This window comes from Cylas formicarius, unplaced genomic scaffold, assembly GCF_029955315.1.
Source record: "Cylas formicarius isolate icCylForm1 unplaced genomic scaffold, icCylForm1.1 PGA_scaffold_6__28_contigs__length_40554024, whole genome shotgun sequence".
In the NCBI taxonomy this organism is placed as follows: Eukaryota; Metazoa; Arthropoda; class Insecta; order Coleoptera; family Brentidae; genus Cylas; species Cylas formicarius.
The window spans coordinates 7,025,777-7,051,261 of NW_026844347.1; the positions used below are offsets into that span (position 1 = coordinate 7,025,777).

A 25,485-nucleotide genomic window follows, 5' to 3' on the forward strand; every position below is an offset into this window, starting at 1 on the left:
CGCGGTCTTTCGAAAAGTATATACGGGCAATTCGAAGAGCGCAAAGTCGGGGAAGAGTTAAGGAAAGGTGGAAGAGAAAAATGAACGATCGTTTTGTGCCACTTTCGTAGCATACTTGATAAAATTAAGTGTTTTATCACTGTCATAATGAATTCGTTTGGTTTGTGTGTGATTTTAGTGATTTATTATATCAATAGTAAGTATTGATTGATATATTCCTTTAGAATCCTACTTAAACATTAAAAGTATAATCCAAGTATATGTTTCTGAGACTATTGGATAATTTGACTGCCCAGTGTAGACATTTAAGAGGTGCTTATAGGGTTGTGTTATATAAGAGTATGTACCGGGTGGGCACGTTTATTATGGAGATAAGACTTTATCTCAGAACCTATAAAAATATTTACACAAAAAGCTGTTTAGATGCACTATAAATATTAATGTAGGCACTTAGAAACAAAGCACTGTAAAAGAATAGAGATAAAAATAAGCCATTTTGTCTCCTCTTGTACATAAACCCATGTATCGAAAATTACCAAAGTAAGTAGCTTTACTAACTTCAGCGAACTGCATTCAATTTTTATTGTTCCGATTCTGTCGAAGATTCTCAAATATAACAGTCCAAATAGTAAAATTTTTAGGGGTGAATAAAATAATTACAGAAGAACGATCTGTTTTTCGTACAGACTACATCTGCGCTATTGCCTTTTTTTGATGAAACAGGCGATATTTTCAAGACTGTAGATAGTAACAGTGCTTGTCCTCTAATATTAGTTTATTTCCCAAAAAGCTTTTGATTTTGTAAATCATACAATTCTTACATCTATATTATAGTACGTTGGTTTCACACACAGCTTAACCTCAACCTTGTTCTATCATTTCTATCGGAGAGAAAACAGACGATGGTTGTTTACGGGCATGCGCCCACTGCTCTTGACGTCGTTTCTGGAGTGCCTCAGAGTAGTGTATGTTCATTTCAACCCATCTGAAACTGAGCGTGCCAGGACTGCATTAACACCGATTTATTTGATTTTCTTCGAGTTACTCAAGACCACCTTTTAAAGGTGGTCCGCCGCTGTAAAATTAAATTAAATTCATTGTAGTTTTATATTTATCGCGACATTTATTATTATTATTATTGTTATTATTATTATTGTGGTAGTATTATTATTACTAATGGATTTAAGATACATTATTATATATACCATATGAACTCGGACAAGTAACAAATTTCCCATTTTAAATAGAACACTCTGCATAATTTAAAATTTATCTCAAAAGTGTTATTTAAAGGTATAAATAAATCTATCGATTTATCGATTCCGACTGAAAATGTTTGTTATATATATGTAGTGGGAAAACTATAAAAAAGGTCTCTGAGATATTTAACATTTTATGTCAAAGATGGCATTCGCAGACCAACAATATCTGTAAATTGTGGCACACGGAAATTCTATTCATTTCCCCTATGAAAAATAGTCTATTGAACAAATTGAATTAGTAATTCAATTATTAGAAACGACGAATAGAGGAACAAAATTATAAAATTTCGTATATACGTAATTTTTGACACTGAACTCCCAATAGATATTTCTGTAGGACGACTTCTCGACCAATGAAATATAACTATTTAATCATCTGCCTCTGCGATATCATTATTCAAAACATTTTCGGTTTTCGAAAAAGTTTGTCAAAAACAGAATTGGACAACTTTATCTCTGATTATTATTCTCGTTGCAGGAGTGGTAATTTCTCAAGTTACGTTGCCCGGTCAGCCTGTGAAGGATGCCCTCTTTCTGCACAATTTCGTACCAAGCAATAATACCCTCAAAGACTGTGTTTTTCGTCCGTCGAACGATAAAGATCTGTGTCCCGATCCCGACGTAAGGTAATCAAGAATTTCAACTATATTACTCCCATATATTTAGGCCCCGTCTGTGCTGATAACGCAAAAATTATTGAAGCGGCGATGAAAAAAAATTAAGATGAGCCATTTAATATGCGCATTAGCGGTTATTTCAAATCTCGACATCGCGCTCTGGCTGGTTATTTGTCTTTAAAGAGTCTCTAAACGGCATCTTGATGATGACGTGATGACTGTGTATTTTTCAGTTAATCGAGAATATGCTTGTTTTTTAAGACACCTCACGAAACTTAAGATAGCACAACTATTATCGTTTTTCAGTACTCAGTTTTGTAATGACTTCATCATTTGAAGGTCCGAATGGAAAATCTTAAGATATTAACGAAAACTAACCAAATACTTATTTCTACAGAATAAAATGCAGAAACCCAACAGCAACAATGGACCACTGTCAAACGCTTAATTGCTTCTCAGTTCAGTTCAATAGATTTCACTTTATCATTTAAAATATGCACGGATCTCGTTAAAGGTGGTGATGAAATTTAGATTCCTAGGCGGCAGATCGATTAAATCTCGAAGCATATCAATTTTTGCCGTACAAGACCATTATATTATTACTTAATAATGGTGTCAAAAAATGCAGTAAATTTCTGGCGTTTGTCAAGATCTACACAAAAATTTTAAAATTTTCGGGTATATTTAAGGTTTGTTTTGTATACCAACGACAAGCGACAACCCGTGGACCAAGGTCAAACCGATTGGTTACGACAAAGTGTGTGGGACCCATTGAAAGAAAATATTCTTTTAATACATGGATACGCTGGTGGAGAAGATACACTTCCCATAAATGTGGTTAGAGACGGTAAGTTGAAGCAAAGTTGATTAATATGGAATACTTTTTTTTTAATCAAAAAAACTATCGAAATGTTTAAGCTTGTTTTTGCAGGCATTTTAAGTAAATCTAGGTTCATAGATTTATAACGTGGAATACCATTGTTATACATATATTTTATTTCAAAAAACAGATATATTTACATTTTACTACAATTAACTTTAAGAGTCACAAACATAAACGTCTTTATCAGGATTACTTCTTTCTAGAAGAAATTCTTCGTCGCCGGAAGATTGGTGGTTAGAAATGCATAATGAAGCTTTCTTCGTGAGGTCACTACTTCTCCCAGCCGAACTAGAGCCTGTATTGTCAAAAATATTTTCTTTTTTACTTCGATATTGTTTTTATTAGCCACTGCCTTTATACCTTTTACTGTAATATAGATTGTTCCAGGTCTGCGTTATTGAGTCGATAAGTAATTATTAATTAATGAAATTGGGTATTGGTGAAACGAGTAGTGAAGTTTCTGTTTTTCTGTTTTCATTTTCTTTTTCTTGCTCAATGACTTCATTTTCGTCTGGAATGGGATTCAGACAAATGGATAATTTATTTTCATGATATTTTTTGATTAGAATTAGGTCTTAATTATTCACATAGTGTGATCTTCAATATACAGGGTGTACTAAATTCAAAGGACTATTGGGATCTCGAACATACGAAGTCGGCAAAGCTGCGTATTTTGGTGCTTAATTCAAAAAGATTTCAAAAAGATTTTTCTATTTTTCTATATACTTTAAATCATTAATTGTAATACATGTTTTTTAGAATGACGAGTTTCTTCTCGTACTTAAAACAATGAAGTAACTTAACATTTTATAATCGCAACTTGTAAAGAAGAAAAGCTTGTAATGAGAAAATGTCATATGTTTTCTTCTTCTTTTTTTTTAGTTAGCGCCGGGAAAAAAATCGCATATTTTTGTTTTTTTTTTCGGATATCTCCAGGATTAATAGGAATTTTCTCGAATATGAAAATGAGCAATTTTGCGTTCCATTTAACCGACTTCGTAGTTCTTACGTTTTTTGCTTATCCTTTCGCAAAGGCTTCAGTGCGCTCATATCAAATTGTCAAGGCCTAAAATTTATGCCATTTCTAGCATATATGAGAAATGGAAGTTACAACATCTGGATGGTCGACTGGGGAGCGTTGGGTGAGCCGCCTTGCTACAGGGCGTCGGTGCACAATATGCGCGCGGTTGCCAGATGTACAGGAGAATTCATATCTTCGCTGAGAATAGCCGGATTACCCACAGAAAAGCTGACCTGCGTCGGACACTCGTTAGGTATGGTTTACGGTCGTTTTCTTTTCTATATTTGTTTTAATTGGGTAAATGATTCGTTTGTTTGAAGGCGCTCACGTCTGCGGTCTTATCTCTCAGTTCGTCCTGTTCAGGATGCACAGAATCGTGGCATTGGATCCGGCAAGACCGTTAATCACGAACAACGTGAGACTGACGAATGGAGCTGCAAATGCGGTTCACGTTCTACATACCAACGCCGGCCATTATGGGGAAAGCGGTAGAACGGGACACGTGGATTTCTGTATAAACGGCGGTCGAATACAGCCTTATTGCGAAGGGGCGGATAGTAAGTAATAGTATATTATGCAACAAGTGCGGTAAACGGCATTTGACTCACGAGTTTATTTGACAGGAGCGGAGCGAGTGTTTAATAAACGAGTGAGTTAAAAAGTTTACCGAACGTGTTAGTTAAGGTTTTCTAACGAAGGATCTCGTTTTTAAAAAACACTTTTTTATTTTACAAATAGAACTACGAGGTTTTCTTTAACCCGCTACAAGGAGAACTGGACGCAAAGCACAAAGTTGTTATATATATAAAGTTTTTATGCAAGCGTCGCGTCGCAGATACTGGGAATACTGAAGCTAGCATTTCATCAGCATATTCTATCACATAATTCCTCCCTCCGAAGTGGAAAACAACAGGGACGAAGGGTTGTTTTCGGAAGACTGGTCGTTCTTGGTTTTCTTGGAATCTTGCAGCAAATGGCTCTTGTAGATTTTCCATGCTATAACTATTAACAAGATTAAAATAAACATCATTCCTGTTGAAGTGGCGAGACTCCAAGTGACTGGATGAATTTCATAACCAATGTCGGGGATCGATGATTTCGCAGCTTCTCGTAGTTTTTTGATCGTATTGGGATCAATCGATTGTAGTTGGAGTGGCTGGTACTTCACATCGTGATGTTCCATATTTTCAATTTTAATGGGTGGCAGTGAGAATGGGTTTGCTTTAAAAATTTCTTCTTTATTCCAAAGCTCGGTATTTTGGGTACTTATACCACAATTATATGGAACATTGATTAGGCAGGCTTCTTCAATAAAAGCTATTTCTTTGTTTTGACAATTCATTTGTAATTTAAGTTTCTGTTCCGATGGTATTATCAAAACAAATCTACTAGTGATTGGTCGTATTATATGCGTTGAAACATTTACATTGACTACGTGGCAATTTTTGTTTTCGGCATATTTAATGAGGGTTGTCACACAATCACCGATGGGCTGGGTAAGTTGATTTTCGCAAACGTAGGTGTCTTCAATGATTGGGCAGATTGATTCTTGATATTGTTGCATGTCAGTGCCCAATATTGGGTAGGGTGAATTAGGTATAATTAAGGAGTGATTCACAGGTACTGGGAACAGGTGGAATATTTCAAAAATATCTTTAAGAAAAATCGGAATATGGACGGCAAAAATTATTTTATCTTTTGTAAATTTAACTTGTAAGTTTGCTAACTGATAATAATTATTTTGATTTTCAAAAATTAGAATTTGATTATCACCATAGAGAACAGTCAATTTAAAAATTATTTGTTCTAATTCGGCCGCCGATATTACTACAGGATGTAATGTATTTAATTTCGCAAATGTAATGGTATTTTCTAAATTATCCAAAAAAGTTATAAAACTTTGGCAATTTAGAATAATTTGCATTAGTGTATTTTGAGCTTTAATGAAAGTAGTTATGTCAGTAATAGTTTTATTTGAATTATATTCAAAAATGTCTATATATTTTTTAATAGCTTCTTGACTTTTCTGTAGAAGTGTTATAGTATCATTATAGTTGTCAATCAGCTGTTGAATCAACGAGGTTTGCTTTTTTAGTTGGATGTCCATCCTCTGAATCGAGAGTGCCAAAAAGCCATTTCGATAATTTACCTACAACATTTATTAAACCTCTTTTTGTACGGTTATTAGGTTTTATGTTACCAAGTTTAAATTTTATTTGAGTAATTAAATATCAAACATTATTAAGTAAATTATTTCCATTAATATAGTGTACATTCTGATAATTATGTTTATTTGTATAGTTTAATGATTTTGAGATTACAGCGTAAGCGTATTCTAAATTACGTAATTGATTAAAAAGTTGAGATGTTTCTACAAAATGCAAAAATGTATGTTGATGTTGAATTATTCGAGCATTTCCTAAGCGGAAGGGGAGAAGTGGTGTTTTAATTGGGATAACTTCAATATCATTATTCGCTATCACTAATAACAGCGTAGCTGCAAGAAGGAACAGGGTTGTCCGGTTCATTAACCTGCGAAGAAGAAAAAGCTTTAGGTTTTTGGATCTGAGATTTATGAATTATTTTTTTATTTTTTGTAATAATTTTATTCCCAATATCTTGATCTATAATAACAGGTTTTCTTCGGGGTTTGTCCTTACTACGTTTTGCTGTTTTGTCAGTAACGTAAATCTTTGTATTTTGTTTCATTTCAGGTGGATTTTCTCGTTTTTCGTTTTGTTTTTCATTTAAACGTATTTTTGTTTCTAACGATGTTTCGTAAATTTGTTGATAGATAGTTTTTAGTCTTTCACGTCTATCTGTGATATAATTATTTACAATGATTTCATCCGTTAAATCAAAGGGATCTAAACCGTTTACTTTTCCATTAATAACGTCAAAAGGTTTTTGTTTTGTTACGCTATGCATTGATGAATTATAACCTATAATGGCGTATTTTATTAAATTTTTAGGGGCTTCTTTAGGTTCTTTTAATTTTAGTACCCTATATAGTTCAACAAGAGTAGAGTGAAATCTCTCTATTGGACTATTACTATTAGAATTGCCGGGAGTTGTAAAATGAATTGCATTGCAATTTTATGCAATTTACAGAAATCTAAAAGCAAAGACGTTTTAAATTCCGTACCATTATCACACGTTATTTGTTGAGGTAGGCCGTGATGACTTATAAAGGTCGCTAAACCGTCTAAGATAGCAATTGCTGTGCAAGCGGGTTCTAACGGATAAGCTTGGGCGTACCGTGAAAATACGTCTATAATTGTAAGAAATTTTACGTTACATATTTGAAAAGTATCCATATGGATGGATTCTAATGGTTCAGAAGGGGTCGGTGTCAACATAAACTTTAATTTTGGTGGATGTCGATCATATTTTGTTTGTTGGCACGTGTCACAATTATTAATATATTCAGTTAGATCAGTTTTCATATTTGGCCAATAATAGAGCCTTTTTAATGCTATTAGGCTTTCATTAATTCCTCGATGACAGGTTTTTTCATGATGATATGCAATTAGGTCTTTTTGTTTTGTCCTGTCAGTGACGTCAGTTAAAAGAGTTTTCGATATTACCAACTTGTAAGCACGGTTTTTAAATGTATTTGGTAACAAAACAGATAGTTCTCGATTTAAATCTATTTCGGTGTTTTGTACATAAAGGCAGTACATTTTTGTTGGATCCAAATAATCTAAAAAGAATTTAATTATTTCATTTTGATAGTTTTGACTTAAATAAACAGAAAATCTAGATTTATTTTGGAATGGGTAACTCCTAATCACGTGATAACGACCGTTTGTTTTTTGGTTAAATATTATTTGATTAGAGTAAGTATTTAAAATATTTTCGGTAATTGGTATATTTAATATTGGATCTTCAGCTGCTGAGTGTACTGTCTTACCAGTATTAGGAATATTTGGCGGTTTAATTTGAATGTCCGAGATGATATTAATTTTTGGAGTGTTTACATTTTCTAGAGGGTTAAACACGTCTTCAATTTGTTCCAATTGTTCAAGGCTTATATTTTGATCTTCTTCATGTATGTATTTATCGATGTCTTCATTAATATCTCCAGGACTTCCAAAAAGTGACTCTTTATCTATCATATTTAGTTCAAAATTTTCTTTATGAAAGTCCGGAAAAGATAAAACTTTTAGAGGTTGTGGGAAATTTAACGTTATATTTTTCTCAGTGTAATTAAAAACTTCTGTTTGCGCAAAACCGTGTTTTGCAGTAGTAAGTGTTTCTGGAAAATAGAGACCTTCAATGACTTGCTCGGGAATAATAACATCATTGTTTTGTGTTACTGTTATTCTTACGTTAACAATTTCGTGTGCATTCACAGTAATACAATATATTTCGTTTTGTGGTTGTCTAAATAAAATTGGTATATTAGTTGTATTATTCCTTAATTGTTTATTGACAAGATCGATAGAAAAATTAAAACGTTTTAGGTCGTTTAATCCTATTATACCGTCAAAGAATTTATGAAAGTCAAAAAGAATAAAAGATAGGTTGGTATTAGATTTTAATTCTGGGAAAGCCGGAATATCTGCTTTAAATAGAGTTTCCTTTTCACCAGTTCCTGTTTTAATAATAGTTGGGGAATGATATATTTTTTCATAATAAAATTTTTCTGCAATGGAAAGTCGAAGAATCGAGTGAAAACAACCAGTATCAATTAAAAGTTTAATTGCGGGTTCTTTAATCTGGATGTACGGTAAACTATTATTAATTTCGGTATACATTTCTAATGTCATTTCGTTGAGTCGCATTGGCTCGTTATTGTAAAATTTTGAGAGATTTGATTTTCAATTTCAGGGTGTTCGTCAAAATTTTGAGTGTCATTAAAGTATTCAGTTTGATTTGAAAATTCAATTTCAGAGTATTCGTCTTGGTGAATATTTTCATTTTGAAATACCGCAGATGTTGCATCTGTTTGTACCGCGTTACTTTCGTCGATTTGGTATAATTCTTGAGAAATAAAATTTCTAGGGCCAGTAGGTTTGAAATGGTTAATTTGATTATTTTGACGTGGTATAGTATAGTTTGTTCTTGTTGACATAGGTTCGGGTTTATTGTTAGGTACCTGACCTGTCGGTTTAAATACGTTTTTAGGTGGGCCAAAAACTTGCCTATTTGTAGGAAAATTTCTTGGAACTTCGCGTGGTTGAGGCATATTAATTGGACCTCTGGGAAAACTATTAGTCTGGGGAGTAAACTGATTTTGATCATGCCTAATTCTAAAATTTTGATTATGGTGATTATTGTTTTGAAAATAATTTGTAGGGCGAATCGGTTGTACATAATTAAAATTTTGGTTACTAAAATAATTTGGATTTTGTGAAAATTGTTTAACGGGTTCGATAGAAGTATTAGGCAAGACTTTTGATTGAATTGGAGTTCTGAAGATATTTTGTGTATATTGAAAATTTTCCTCTTCAATAATTTGGGTCATAGCTAATTCTATACAGCTCGGATTTTTAAGTCTTATAATACTTTGTAATTGTCCTGGTAATCCTCTAATAAACGTCCTTAAACAAATTTGATCGTATTGACGTAAATGAATTACTTTGCTTGCATTATCCATAGTATCGGCAGGAAATGCATTAATTTTTTGAGCAAGGATACTTCTTAAAACTTGTAATCTTTTCCCAAAATCTAAAGAATATTCATTTTTAAACGGGGTGGCCATAAACAAATCCTGTTCTAAACATTCTAGGTTTCGTCTATCGCCAAAACAATTTAACAAAGCTACTTTAATATTGTCCCACGTTACTAACTCCATTCTACAGCCTACTAGAATTTGTGCGCGATCAACAAGTTTCATTCTTATAGTTCTTAACAAATATTGTTTTAAAATTTCGTCGTTTCCTTGACCATATGTATCAAAAAGGAAATCTCCAGCTGATAGAAAACTATTTAAAGTGTTGGAATCACCATTATATGGCAGAATACTATCTATAAACATTTTTAACAAAGTGTAATTTACACCTGAATTCGACGATTGATTAGAATTCATTTTCAAATTGATTTGACTGTTCTCTACTTTCTGTTCCACTAAATTTAACGAAGTAAAAAACGCACTTAAATTGTCGACGTCTTTATCTTCGTTCATAAATTTAATTGATTTTGAAATTTCTTAAAATTGAACTTAAAACTAAGAATCCTTAAAATTATTTCCACCGTCCTAACCAGGGAAGATGAAAGGAGAACAATAGGAATTTTGGGCACTAACCTTGATTTCTCTTAGTCGTCAGCCTGTTCTTCCTATTGGAATTTTCCTTGCGTAGCACTGCTTGCGGGGGTGATTTCTTGCGTTCCTTGCCCTCAGTCGAACTCAATAACGTTGGGTTTGTCAGACACTCTATCACTGGTTCGTTTTGGAGTCTAAGGGTTGAAACCCACGTTTCGCGATCAAATCGTCCCGATGACGTGGCTTTGACCGAAAACTACCCCAAATCCGTCACGACTGCGCCAGTTAAGGTTTTCTAACGAAGGATCTCGTTTTTAAAAAACACTTTTTTATTTTACAAATAGAACTACGAGGTTTTCTTTAACCCGCTACAAGGAGAACTGGACGCAAAGCACAAAGTTGTTATATATATAAAGTTTTTATGCAAGCGTCGAGTCGCAGATACTGGGAATACTGAAGCTAGCATTTCATCAGCATATTCTATCACATAATTTGTTGCATAGTATACTTTTTCTACGACCGTTAGTTTTTGAGTACATTTTCGTAAAACACCACGAGTACATTCACTGACATGCCCGTCAGAATTGACAAACGTCAAAATTCAAAGCATGGGAAATATCTCCGAAAACATCCGATTGCTCCCAAATCCGTGCGGTAATGTCCCGGAAATGTCCGAAGTGGCTCGGATTCGTGGGAAAGGAAACTGACGTGGTAAAGTGACGCGTAATGGTGATACGAGTCATAAGTAACTTTTTTATAGTCGAAATAGCCATAAAACGTTATGGACATTGGACCTATAATGAATATCAAGGGTCCCGATAGTTGCAGGAAGACCGGCTTATGCTTCAGTGTTTAAAATTAGCATTATAAAATGAAAAAAGATCCACCTATGGGTAAGAAGCAATTGTGGAAAGTGGAAAATCTCTTTTAATATATAAAGAGTAGTTAGGGAGATTCGAAGGGAAAACACTAAAATCTGGACATAACTTGGGGAAATATATTATTGGTAAAACATAGAAGCATAAAAATTAAAAAAACGCAAAAATGCATTTCTTGGTAGTGGCTCACTAGTATTTCAACACAGATTGGACACTATCATGAAGATATAAATGCTGACGCTTTTGAATAGTGCTTTCAGCAAATGCTAGATCTTATTTGTTCTGAGTCTATTAAAGACATGGCTAACAAAAAAAAATCTTGGAAGAAAAATGACATCATTCATGGCTTACTTAAAATAAAAACAAAAATGGGATTCTAAATTTAAATAAACCTGTTTATAGGAAACTTGGTGTCGACGAAATCGCTTCAAAACGAAATATAACGGTACTTCGCCTTCCGTCATATAACCGTGAATTGAAGCCCACAGAATGAGTATTGGCGCAAGTAAAAAGCAAGGCCCAACACCATTTTTAAAGTGTGGAAGATTGAAACCCTCTTGCAAAAGTTTGTAAAAAAAAATGGGATGCTGAGAACATTCTAGAAAATACTGTAGGGCCCCCTTATTATTTCTCTCGGCTCCAACGACGATAGTTTATCGGACTATAGGAACATGATGAGTAAAATTTGCAAATAAACTTGTATTGTAAATAGGTATTTGAAAATAATAATATTTATTACAATTTATCTATTTTCATATTATTCTTACTTCTAAATAAATTTTTATTTATTTATTTAAAATCTCTTCAGATTCCCATCATGTTTCCGTCATAATTCGAGAAATAAAAAGAAAAAATCCTTCCATTTATCTAAATAACATAATAAATCTAGCGGCCCCTAGGAGCAATATCCCAATAAATTCGTAAAACCTAAAACTGACAGTATAAAAACTTAAATTAATGAAAAAATTCATAATAAAATGTGATAAAAGTGATATCATTATCATAATATTTTAGTATCTAGTACATGCAGTGTAGAGATTGGCCATTCATTATGAATTACCTTTTGTATGTGATGTTTTGATTCGCAATGTCAGAAATTCTGACTTGTTTTCCAGAAATTTTTATTTTTATTCTTCTGTCTGAAATTCTGACTTATTCTTCAAAACTTTGCCTAATTAAGCTAAAACCATTATTTTATTTGTGGTAGTCTTTCAGCTCTTTTGGCGTTTCCCATTGTTTTAACGTTGTGAACAAAAAGCTTCTAAAAACCTAAAAATAACACTAAGAGCGTTGTTCTCACCGGTACCTACCTTTTCCTTTATAGTTGATGCGCAGTTATGTAGTCACGTGTGGGCAGTTTGTTACATGGCCGAAAGTTTAATGCCATCCTTGCGGAGAAAGGCGGAGCCTTGTTCTAGAAGGTGTCCATCGGCCCCTAGACCTGGAGTTAACAGGGTTGGAATACCAGTTTTAATGGGACAGGGAACTCCGTTAACGTAAGTATCATGTTTTTATTAAATAATGATGAAAGAAGACAGAAATGAAGGTTACTCGAAAACGAGTAACGATTTAGTATACAGGGTGTTGTGGAATTCATATCATTTAATTTAATGGGGGAATTTGGATCATTTCCTGATAGCGACTTAACTTTGAGAGCTTTGAGATCCTTACCATTCCGAATATTTGCGAACTGTTTCAGAGCTTCCGGCTCGTATTGCGTACACGACGATTATCCGCCATATTGTCCGCGTAAACAGGGCGACATCGGCGATCCGAGATGTTGTTTGAAGGCACCGGAAATTGTCCAGCCCGCTATTGAGTCTATGGACCCTCAAGAAAGAACAACTTCAAATGCTGTTTAAGCGTCAATCTCTACTGCATTTTTCTATTTTTGTACTTCGTATTTGTGACATATCAATAAAATGTTAAATTAGTGGACGGACATCAATTTTCTACCAACGACCTTATCTGTGAACTTAACTTAAAAACCAAAGTTGTTTGCATTGTTGGATGTTTTTATTTTTCGTGGTCAAGTCGAATCCAACAAAAGAGAACGACAGTTTTGGCAGCAATACTATATCAGCGGCAGCCAATTTCTCCTCAACAGGGCTGTGAAAACAAATCCGCACAAAACCTGGCTGGCCCGTCACATCTTTAAAGATATAAAAAGGACGCGTTCTTCTACCAACAATCTGTACATAGAAAATTCCATAAACACCATCGAATTCACCTTAGAAAAAGTCCAGGACGCTATCTGGGTCCTAAAAATTACTCATCTACTGGCGACGATGATATTCTACTAGCGTTCTTGAAAAAATGCGTCTATATCTTTTGTAGGTGACTGTCAATAGCAATGACAAAAACACTGTCGACAGGCTATATACGCAATGGCCTGGACCTACTCAGTTGTCACCCCCATGTATAAAAAGAGGGACTGCTGCTAACCTGGAAACTACAGACCCATTGGCTTAATATCGACTCTGCCCAAATGCTTGGAGAAAATAATTGTCAGGGAACTTCTTCGTGTACGCATTCTCTCGTGTTTCAATGACTAGAATACTTTACAGAACGGTGGAAAACCAGTGGATGTCATATATCTTGATTTCGAAAAGGCGTTTAACAGAGTCCCTTTCCAACGACTGCTCCATAAACTCTATCATTATGGTGTTCGAGATCCCCTTCTGTCCTGGATTGGCAGCTTCATCATTAAAGGCAAGGTGAAGAGAAAAGAAATAGCAGAATCTGTTTTTTCGGTAATGTTACTAAGTTGTATTGTAGTAGAGTTTGGTTAAGATCTCTGAATGTCGAAAAGTGCAGAATACTTCACATTGGTTCGAAAAACCCGAAAACTCAATACAAACTTTTGAAAAAGCCTTCAAATTGATTGACCACCAAAAACACCTTGGACTTCTACTATTGACTAGGAAAGTATTCTTGTTTTTCCAGCCTGTCACTGTTGAAGTAACGACAAGGACCAGATGTGTGTCAACATTTATTATTATTATTTATTTTTCCTCTCTTGTTCATATATTTGTTTTGCTATATGGTTTGCATTAGAGTAGGAGCCTAATATATATGGTTGAAAGATCATGTATAGACGATTTCTGTTCAACAATTATGAAGATATATAAAGCATACATAAGATCGATTGTTAGACGATATTCAATCGAATCCAAACTGAAAAACAGAACCAAAAACGCAATAATTTTTCTATTGCTTGTATTTAAGCGAAAAATTTATAATGATCTGACAAAATAACTAGACATAAAATAACCAGGGTGATCAAAAAGTAGCATTAAAAATGTAAATGAAAAATGTGACTTTGTATTATTTTGCCTATTCGAAAAACGTAGATTTCGAAACATTAGCACGTTTTTCTATTGTAAAAATGTTATACTGACATCAACTGGCTAAGAATATAACGTCGAAACAGAATAAAAAGCCTCTACAGTAATGGCGTTTAGGTACCGTCGTTTAATAATTTTTACAGAAATCTTAGTTTACTTTTTAAGAATAGAACAAAATATATTTTAATTTCTTTTATTTACTCTTAGTATTTTATACTTTTTTGTAGAGAAACGTCTAGCATGAGATAATTTTTTTGTAATAAAATAACAATAACAATACAAAATGATCAAAGTTATGTGGCATAGAACTGCTAAATAACAAATACAGCCAAAAAAGCAAAGCAAATTTTAAGGCTGACAATTGGCTTTTAAAAATTTATATTCATATCATATTCATAGTCATAGTCATATTCCTAACGGTAGATATACCGGGTGTGTGAAGATAGAGTTAGGAATAGTTTTCGGAACACTGTGTTATTGTTTCGAGAAACAAAAGATGCAGGATGCATGAACTTTAGCAGCTCTTTTGATATTTGACAGGATGTTTTTGGAAGCTTTTCTTGCGTAAATCGGTAAAGCTTAATAGAAAAGTAAAAAAATCTTTTCATTTTTTTACTCAGAATTCAGTGGCATACTCAGATTTTTTCTATCGTCGATTAATTTCGAGATTTAAACCTGTAATGTTGAAATTTTAAAAAAAACATCATTTATGTTAGTTGACCATGACGGGTTATTTTAAAAACAAAATAACGCAGTAATGTTATATTCATAAATCATTGAGTTTCTGTCTGAATTCTGCGGATTGTATTTTTTTAATTTGTGTTACAAATTTTAATTACAAGGTCAAAACTAGCTATTTTTTTAAAAATTAAAATCAAATTGAATTCAACCTGAATCATTTTATATAATAATAATAAACTTAGAGCCTTTAAAAAGGGCTTTTCATAGGCTATCAATCGTGCTATGAGTGACGCGATTGCGAGTGCTTACTTTGCCACCAGGTGTAACATAAATGCAAAAAAAATGTGAAGGAAGAAAGAATGCAAATATATGATTTTATACGTCAATTTGCCGGTATTTGAATCTCGTCAAACTCAATTGATTGCGTAGGAACGAAGAATAATATTAATTATTTGAATACACATTTTGTTAATATCAATAATTCAATAATTCTTCAACAATTTATTATTAACTAAACCTAATTATTACTGAAAAAATTAGTGATGATAAATTAATTGAAAACGAGCAAGCATATCAAACCGAATTAATATGAGTTAGTGGGTAATTTTGTTATTAATTAATTAACGTTTGATTTGGTAAATTCTGAATAATTAGACATTAATGACAATCTCTGAAGTGGAAAATTTTACCAAAATTCAATTTCTTTTGGACGTTTATTCATATTTTAGGTAGGCAAAGTACGCAAGGTAAGCCAGTTGCGTTACTCATAGCGCGATTGATGAAAAGCCTGCTGAGATAGAGCAAACACCTATAAACAAAAAAGATTTAAATTTGTTAAAGCAATGCTCTCTTTAACTGTGAAGAACTGTTAGAAGTTTCTGCAGAAACCGAGTTTTAAAATTCAAGATAGCAATTACGCCGCTTGGCGGCCATTTCAGAAACTAGAATATAATTTCCAGAATGTACTCTTAGCCGATTTACTTTTTTTTCAAACTTCTAGGACGGCCTCTTTCTCTAACACTGTACCGTAGGTCATCACTCTTACTGGAACACTCTGTATATGATAATACAGAATGTGAATCCAAAAAACAATAACATATAGGGTATATCCGGATGTGTCAAAATATTTTAGCTGTATTGCCTATACCGTTCAATTTAAAATTTTCAAATTCTTGCTATCTATAGTATTTCTATAATAGATACAGGGTGCAATTTGAAATAAAAATTGTCGTCCCCTACACACGAGGGTAATACAAATAACTCTAATGATAGAGTAGAACAAAATAAATATTGCATGACTCCCATTGCATTGGTTCGGGTCAACAAACTCCAAATCAATGCGATTCGTCACGGTTTTTAGGAGCAAGATTGATTTTGGAACTGCGAGAACCGTCTAAATTCATTAAGTATTTCAAAAAAATTACGGTATTCCGAACAAAATTAAAAATATATTTTGTTATTCTCAACGGAGCTCGGATTGACGACTATGTGAAAGAGCGACTTTTCCGTAGATGTTTCGGGAAATAACAGTACAACTAAGACCTGCTTTTATACTCAACCGCATTGAATTTTAATTAAATGTCCGCGTTTTTCTGTCATTAAATATTTAGTAAAACGTGCGTTACTGGCGTAGGGGGTCGCTATCTTTTCGAAAATGAAAACCGGTGTCCATTTCTGAAATTGAAATGCAAAATGCAGAAAATATTTTGTGCGCTTTTTCTTTTAAGCGTAACATGTGAGTATTACGTATTATACAGAGTACTACCAATAAGATGTGGGTGATATTTGATGTAAAATTGGAATAGCTTCAATATGAACTCAATTTGCAAATTTATAACATACAATAGCGAACAATGGGACATTTGTTGTTATACAGGACGACAAGAAAATTAAACTAAAATTTGTCAAAAATCAGAAAATCAATTTTGTTAAAACTCTAGCATTTCAAAACTCTCGACCTGATTCCGAAATATTAATAAAAAAACATTTTCTAAAGTTGATTTTGGACGAACAATATGCTGCTTTAGTTTGGCCCCCTTATTTTGGGACACCCTGTATTTACGCTATGATGATTATTAACTGGCTATTGTTTTAGATTATTCCAGTGGTCAAATCATATCTGCAAATTTTGCAATATCAAGACAGGTAAATAATAAACAATATCTGCTGACTATAGGTTCCTGCAGGATAGTTATAAATCCGTAAGTAATATTTAGTAATCGTTTCAAATCAAATAAAATATAGCAGGAATTATTTTGCCTTCCTATTTATAACTTCCTCTATTTTACAGAAAATTTAATTTTATTGACATCCTTTCTTAACTTACATTGACCCTATATTATAGATGTTTTGAAAAACTTATTGTCTGCATTTTGATACGTCATTATTCTTTTTAGACAATGCCCAGATCCGGATATAAAATTTTTTATGTACTCCAAAATGCATCCAGAAAATCCAGAGGAAATTCGAGTAGCTTCGACATTAAGAGAGACGAATTTAGTGAAAACGGCGTTTGATCCGTTTAAACCGACCAAAATAATTATCCATGGATATAATTCGGATATGTTTTTAAATGCACTGACAGAATTAAGGAAAGGTAAGGCAACTACGCAAAATCGTGTATTGGTTTAAAAGAAATATGATAGGTACGCTATTAAGAAGTCTGAAATTATTATATTATTATATATAGTGACACCTCTCACTTCCCTTCAAAAGGATATTTTTTGGAACGAAATATTTGCCTACCCTTTTACCTGTAAAACAAACTCCTTTAACTGGACACTCCATTAAACTGACGCAAACAACACCGTCTTGACTTAAAAAAAATACCTCTCTTAAACAAACGTGAACCTCCAATAACAGGACAACGCAATGCTAAAATATTGAGGAATTACCTTTTTCCTAATCCTATAGGGGAATTACCTTTTTCATTTTTAATATCATATTGTATTATTCATTACGCCGTGACTTGCAGTTTTATTTTGCAAGCAAATGCCGTAAGTGGATTCCACAATTTTTAAAAACTTCTTACTTTGCGCGAAAAAATTGAAATTATTAACGGAAAAGAAAAATATGTCACTGCGGAAGCTCGCAGAAAAATTTTAAAATCGGGAAAACTCAAGCGGCGGAAATTGATAAAAAAAATTGTGAAAACTGGGGGTTGCGAGGTCAAAACATTCCAATATCGGGGCCAAGGCGCAAGAAATATCCGAAAAATTTAATGTTCGAAATTTTAAAGCCTCCAATGGATGGCTGGATAAGTGGTGCAGGAGATATGCGATAAGTGTATCTCTGGCAGATGTGAGTCAAGAAAATGTAAAACGGTTTAAAGATAAGTTGCCCACACTACTCATCGGATATCAGCCACACGTTGTTTACAATGCCAATGAGATTAGCCTTTTCTTTCGAGTCTTACCTAACAAAAACACTTGCTTTGAAATCCGAAAAATTTAGTGGTGGAAAGCTTTCCAAGGAGAGGCTTACAACTTTATTTTGTGCTAATATAGCAGAACAAAAAAGAGAGTTGCTCCTGATTGGAACGGCTGCCCGACCGCGGGCATTTAAAAATGTAGCAATTAAAAATTTACCGGCAATATGGAAATTTAATAAGAAAGCTTCGATGACATGAGACATTATGCATGAATGTTGGTTACAATTTGATAGAAAAATGACTCAACAAAAGAGAAAATTTTATTATTCTTGGCTAACGCAGCATCGCACACCGTAAGGTAAAATTATAAAACATAAAAATTATCTTCTTGCCTCCAAATACGATATCAGTATGTCAACCTCTAGATCAGGTATCATACAGAATGTTAATTTCTGTTATCCTGAACTCAAAGCACGTTTTATCAAAGATGCCTGGTTTGGAATGGGATCCAGAAGAAAATATCCCAGTATTTACGATACTTGAAATGGAACGATGAACATAACGCAAGAAACTCTTGGAAACATGTTGGAATCGACAATATTAGGGCGACTGAGGAGACTAATTTGAACACAATGCAATGAAGACAAGAAAGAACCTGAACCGAAAGAAGACGACGATCAAGAATATGATAGTGGGGAACCTAGCACAATTAACAGTTATAATTAAGCTTTAAAAATAATTACCGATGTAAAAGTTTTCGCATTTCAACACCTTAAAAATTTAGAAGATCATTTTCAGTCAAGTTTGTTAAGGCAAAAAACCATATATCTTAGAGTATCTTAGAGTTTATAAATAAATAATTACCTACCTACATTTACGATTTATGTTGTATTCTTTCATGCACCTCTAATAAGCGGACAAACCTAGAGGAACCGTGAGTGTCCGGTTATGAAAGTTTTCACTGCATATTATATTATATTATTATATATAAATTCGGTTCAGTTCTGTTCAATTTCGCTATCGGCCATAAGCATAGGTAAACTTTGTTCAATTAAATTAATTTAAATCCCTATTGTAATAATAATAACAATATTAATAATAATAATAATGGTAAAGGTCTTTATCGAACTATCGAAATATGTCAATCTTAAACGTGCCTTTTGAAGCATACAATTTTCTAACAAACATAAAATCAACCATATTTGATACAAGAAATATAAAGCTATGGACAGGTATTTCGTATTTTGTTTGCAAGGGGGGCATTGTGAGATTTACCATTTCAAATTTTTATAGCATTCAAGATTTTAAAATTTCGATCAGTTTTTGAGATATCCGGTTTGACATTAATATTTAAAACTTTTTTTACAAATCCTGGAACACGTCAATTGATTTTTAAATTAATCCACAATTTGGCTATTTTTGTTGATAATTCCCTCTTCAGGAAGTGAGATTCACCCTTAACACTCAATTAGAAAATGTGGGCCAAGTGGCACGGTATACATAAAAACAGTTATTGGGCAAGGATACTTGGCAACCGCAAAATTGGACCAATTTTTATCCCAGATAATCTTAACGGAAAAATGAATTTACAGTTTTTGGAAATGTGAAATAAACAACCTAATAACTGAAACGATTGCGAATGATCCCCAGCATAATATCCATAACCTACATTTCGAGAAAGATGCTGGCTGCTTTTGTGTGAGAATTTAATAGATATCCCCGGCGGTTGATTGGAAGATCGAATGGTTCGCACAATCTCCAGATTTACAACCCATTAGACTTTTTATGGGGATATTTAATAAGTAGTGTTCCTAACTAGACCAAGATCTCTGTCAGAGCTGCGCGAATGAATAGCAGATGAATGCAGCAATGCTCTACGACTTTGATCATTTGATCTTAATTGGTGATTACTTCTGTAAAAAAAGTTAAATTAAATTATTTAAAAAATATATATTTCAGTGAACTTATTTGGAACAAGTATCGAGCTAATTAAAGCAGTGTTCGCCCCACTTTATTTAAAATTATAAATATATCATTTCCCTTTATCAAGAAAAAAATAAAAATCTGGCCCTTTATGCATGTTTTTACATATCACATTTAGTACACAGTAAAAACAAAATGCACACAAAATTTTATTTGGGGGATTTGCCATTTGCATAGTATTGTATTGCAATATATTTTCAGAATATTTAAAAACAAAAGATTACAACATCTTCACCGTTGATTGGAGTCCGTTAAACCAATCGCCGTGTTACGTAGGAGCGGTGTGGAACGCCAGACATGTCGGAGCGTGTACGGCCCAATTAGTTCAACGGATCAGGGATATGGCTGCGGAGGACATTCACGTGATCGGATTCAGCTTGGGTAAATAAAGGATGCGTTATAAAAACAGACTTTATTATTCACAATATAATTCGCAACATGAAAAAATATATTATCTCTTACGAAAATATACATATACATATAGATAGAGTAAAGTCGCCTAATGTGGTATAGGTTCCAAATGTGAAATACTCAGCGATTTGTAGAAATGCAGGCGAGATCTACTTGCAATCCTGCACATCATGCGTCTTTCTTACAACTCTTTCCTATAGAGGTTGATTTTACCTTCCTAGTTGTGCAGTAGTGCATTTTTGGGAACGCAAACTAGAAGTGTTGTAACTTATTTATCTGCAAATTTAAGGTAAGATATTTTATAAGCACAAATGCAAGTGCCAAATAAGACCACTATTTTATGAAGTAAAATTCTCGTATGGTAGGATAGGACAGGGTATCTAAATGTGAGATATTCCACATTAGGAAACCATTTACAAAACATAATTGTTGCTTCCAAAAAACATTAAAGAGCACAAAAGTAAAGAAGATGATATGAAGTCTGTGGTAGCTCTCAAATGGGCAATCTAATAGCACTCACACTTCTCAGGGTGCCTCGTGCAAGGTGCAAAAGAAAAAAACCTTTGAAAACTAATACTTCCTCCAGACGAAGAAACTACCCTTGCGAAGTACATTCTTAGGATGGAGCGATAATTTTTTGATTTGACAGAAAGACACGCGCCATTGCATTTCAGTTGGACATGCGATGCAAAATAATATTCCGAATATTACTTCAATAATCTGCGGGAAAGAAATGGCTGAAGGGATTTTGAGAAGATCGATGGAAATATCAATTCTAAGATGAGACGGATATAATAAGAGAAATATATGTGCATTGTTTGACTTGCTTCAAACTGCTATGGAAGAAAAAAACATTTGCTCACAGGAAAATTTTTAATGTGGACTGATCTGGCATATGCGTAGCATAATCCAAATGCCCGCCAAATTTGGCACAAATAGAGACATTACTATCTTCAAAATAGAGACATTACTATCTTCAGAACTTGGATCGGTAATAACCGTTTACATATGAATGAGCGCAGGAGTATTTGTGCCCCCAATATCATATTCATTTATTTAATGTTTACCAATCAGGATGGATCCAAATGGATCTCGTCACTGCCTGGTTCGCCTGGCACTTCACCTGAACGCAACTCTGTTTCGTTACTCTTTTTGTCTGTACCGCCAAACATTCTGCATAAAATGCAACCGTTTGACAAAATAGTAGGAGCGGCGTTGAAAGCATTTTATAATTAAAAAAAAAGGATTGATGTGTGCGAAATCTTTCGAGCCGTCAATAGATTCACCACGACAGGCAAGATTTTATGGTTGTTGAAAACCAAGCAGGTGGTGATCGCAGATAGTCCCATTCCAGCAAATGAAAACAGAAACTTCACTAGTCGTTTCTACAAAAGGCACCAATACCCTTAACTAATAACTTTATCGGTAAAAAGGAATTCGTTTCTGCAGAAGACACCAATACCCTTAACTAATAACTTTATCAGAAAAAGGGAATTGGAGGAAAAAACCGGGAAGCGCAAAAATAACTACTTCCATACCTAATAAAGAAAAGCTGGAACATTAAAGTAAAGAACATAGAAGTGAAAAATTAAATATTTTCTGACAATCCAGGCTGTAATTCATAGCGAAAACCAAACCACGAAGCAGGAAGGATTCAACTTCATCAATCTCAATTTGTAAAGAAAGGAAAGGGTGTTTCATATTAGGCACATAGATATTCCACATTAGAAATTTAAAAGGCGTTTTTTTAGCATTTTTTTTTCCTCTTTTTTCTTAAGCCATGAACTTTTATCTCTTATAATAAATCTACATTCACTTAAAATATCTACAAAAAAACATACTATGGATCGCTTTTTGATTAAATTAAAGTGATATTCCAGATTAGGCGGTTTTACTCTAATTGTTTAAGATTTACCTACCATACGTTTAAAATATGCGAAGCAGTTTTACAATTTTAGGAGCGCACATATCGAATTATCTTTCGGTTAAACTGCGTCCATATAAATTGCTGAGAATAACGGGTTTGGATCCGGCCTTGCCCGGATATATAACACCGAATATGGATGAGAAATTAGACAAGAGCGACGCCGAATTTGTGGACGTTTATCACACGAACGCGTTTGCGCAGGGAAAGATCGAGGAAAGTGGTCATGTTGACTATTATTTCAACGGTGGCGCCATTCAACCCGGATGTTGGGGAGAGCCAAGTAAGCAAGATGATTGGTTAATTTCAACAAAATATAAATGTGTTGAATTTTCTTTTTTTAAAAAAATCAAAAATGATGCATAAACAAGCGAAGCACCAGCATTAGTTTTCTTTGCTGCATTTTCGATGCACTTTGTGTTCTTAGGTTTATCCGTATAGGAACTACTGTATAAAGGCCCTTACCTATGGTCAATTTTGAAGGTACAAAGAAATAGAATCAAACGACGATAGAATTGACTTCTTTAGTTGTCAATGCATTAGGGGTATTGTAAAATACACAACAAAAAAAACAAAAACTAACTATATTAACGCATTGAGGCTACCCTTTACGAAATTTAATTTTCAGGTTTCATTTCTTGCAATCATCATCGGGCTCCCCTTTATTTCGCGGAAGCGATTAACAGCGAAATAGGCTTCTGGGGCTGGCGGTGTCCCAATTACTTCAGCTATATCCTAGGCCGTTGCCTCCCGGGCGATATTAAAAAAGTTATGGGCGCGCACGTCGCGGAAAGGTTCGAAGGTGTTTTTATCGTTTTGACTGGAGCTACGCCACCATTTGCTATTGGAAGCTATGCCATACCACCTACTGTTAGCAAACTCAAGAGACCTGAAGTGCTGCAAGTGTATGAACAAGCCCTGGCGGAACGATTGGAAAGTCAACTGTTTTATAGCGACAGTGAAGTGACCTTAGAGGATTTTTTATAACAAATAATTTCTGGTGTTAAATAAAAATCTAGCTGGTGTTGTGTGTACTTAAGTTTAAGGTTCGTACATTCCTGAAACTTGATTCAGGGTTTAAAACGTAAACTGAAACCGGTGATTGACCTCATCGTTTTGAGCAAAAATATCTCACTCACTGTTCAATTTGAAATTCGGGCCAGTTAATACTTCTAATAAGATCAACATTTTAACCATTTTAAAGAATTTAAAAATTGTCCATTCTCTTCTATCTAGTCACGGTCTTGTATATGTCGACCTTCCATTGTCTGAAACACAGGAACACAGATGGGAAAGCCGCGACCTTCCCCTTTTTCCATAGTACTGGTTTCCAGTTCCAGAGCTTTAGAGGCCATTATTCATCTGGCGTTCTTCTTAAATATCCAAAACCAATTTAGATATTGACCTTCAATAGTACCATTATATTCACCACGGATATATTGGTTTATCACTGTGTCCATTTTCAAGACGCTACAGCGAAAAATCCATTTTATTTCCCATATTTCTGCAGCATAGAGTATTATACTTTCCACTATTATCCTATATATTCTTTTTTTTACGTTATTTGTGATATTCTTGTTCCACAGTATTCAATGTCGGCCTTTTAAGGCCACACTTTCCTTAGTTATCCTTTGTTGAATGTCTAAGTTGCTTCTACCCTGATTTGAAACGATACTTACAAGTTTGACAAATTGTTACTACAATACTCGTTTTCATATTCTTCGTGCAGCCTTCCCAATATATAGAAAGCGAAGTCTCTATATTCAGCGAAAAGGTTTGGGGCTAGACAACAAATTGCCTTAGACCCTTATTCTTTATAGATCAGATGTGTTTCTAGGTTATGAGAGAGTCTCTTGCCTGGCATCTGTTTAATAATAAGTATATTATCCACAAATGCTCGGAATATACTCTGTTCTTCTGACTCTGTCATATCTCTTTCAAGTCTGTTCTTTATGATATTTGTATTAATTCTTTCAATGGAGCTGAACACTGTTATCAATCGTCAATTGGTCAAATCATGTCTTTTTTCCCTTCTTGTATATGTCACTTATTATATCCTCTTTAAATTGTTCCGCCATCTGATACCCAATAAAACATAAGTTAAAAAGACTCAAATAGTATTCTGGGCGCGGATATCAGCAGTTCAATAGTCAGTCCTGCAGGGCCAGGAGTAATTATTAAAACATAACAAAGCACTTAATCGATCGGGAAGAATGTGCGGCACTCACTCGACTTTATTGATGAAACGACTCCAGATATCTCCATTTATGTAAATTATGGTAGTTTAATACCACAGTTCTGGTAAATATAGCTTCGTCAGCCCACAATACATTTTGTTTTTTAATTATTCGTCATTGATAACCACAAGAAATATAGATAAAATTTTCATAACTAAATTCTAAGTAGCTAAATTAAACAAACTTGACAGAAGATAAGTAAACTACGAAACGAGTCTACGATTTGTCTACATGCATATGAAGTGACAGCGCCGAATTCAAACCGCCAAGTTCATTACAAACTTCAAAATATTGCGGCCGTTTTGGTTTCAGTCTTTGTAACAGCTATATCCAAAAACACCTTTTCATATTCAAAAAGTCACTTTTCTCACGAAAAATAAGCGAATGCAGACGTAGTACATGAAGACCGTGAAATCCAAGCGTAGGCGTTTATTGGTTGTCACATTCAAAAAAAATATTACTTTACGGGTAATTAACAAATTATTGGCAAGAAATTTTGTTGACGTATTTTGACTTAATTCCTAATTTACACATGCTTTTGAATTCGTGAAAATATTTTTTTGTAGTTTATAGTGCGTATGGTTTATTGGTAAAAAACATCGGCGATGTCCAACACTGGCATCATTGCCTTATCCCTTCAGAATATCACGATAAAATGGAAGC

At 33.9% G+C, this 25,485-nt stretch overlaps 2 protein-coding genes across 2 annotated transcripts; both read left to right on the forward strand.

Moving 5' to 3' along the window:
- LOC132702947 (phospholipase A1 member A-like) lies at nt 1–12,772 on the forward strand. Its single transcript, XM_060671866.1, has 7 exons — nt 1–196; nt 1,741–1,888; nt 2,569–2,726; nt 3,851–4,036; nt 4,104–4,340; nt 12,194–12,365; nt 12,569–12,772. Exons 1-7 carry the CDS (start codon nt 148–150, stop codon nt 12,729–12,731), a joined length of 1,113 nt encoding a protein of 370 aa, XP_060527849.1. The 5' UTR covers nt 1–147; the 3' UTR covers nt 12,732–12,772.
- A 4,226-nt stretch (nt 12,773–16,998) lies between these two features.
- On the forward strand, nt 16,999–23,587 carry LOC132702949 (pancreatic triacylglycerol lipase). The gene is made up of 5 exons (XM_060671869.1): nt 16,999–17,098; nt 17,294–17,493; nt 20,452–20,631; nt 22,620–22,868; nt 23,214–23,587. The coding sequence occupies exons 2-5, from the start codon at nt 17,325–17,327 to the stop codon at nt 23,570–23,572; spliced, it is 957 nt and encodes a 318-aa protein (XP_060527852.1). The 5' UTR covers nt 16,999–17,098; nt 17,294–17,324; the 3' UTR covers nt 23,573–23,587.
- Nucleotides 23,588–25,485: the final 1,898 nt, after the last annotated feature.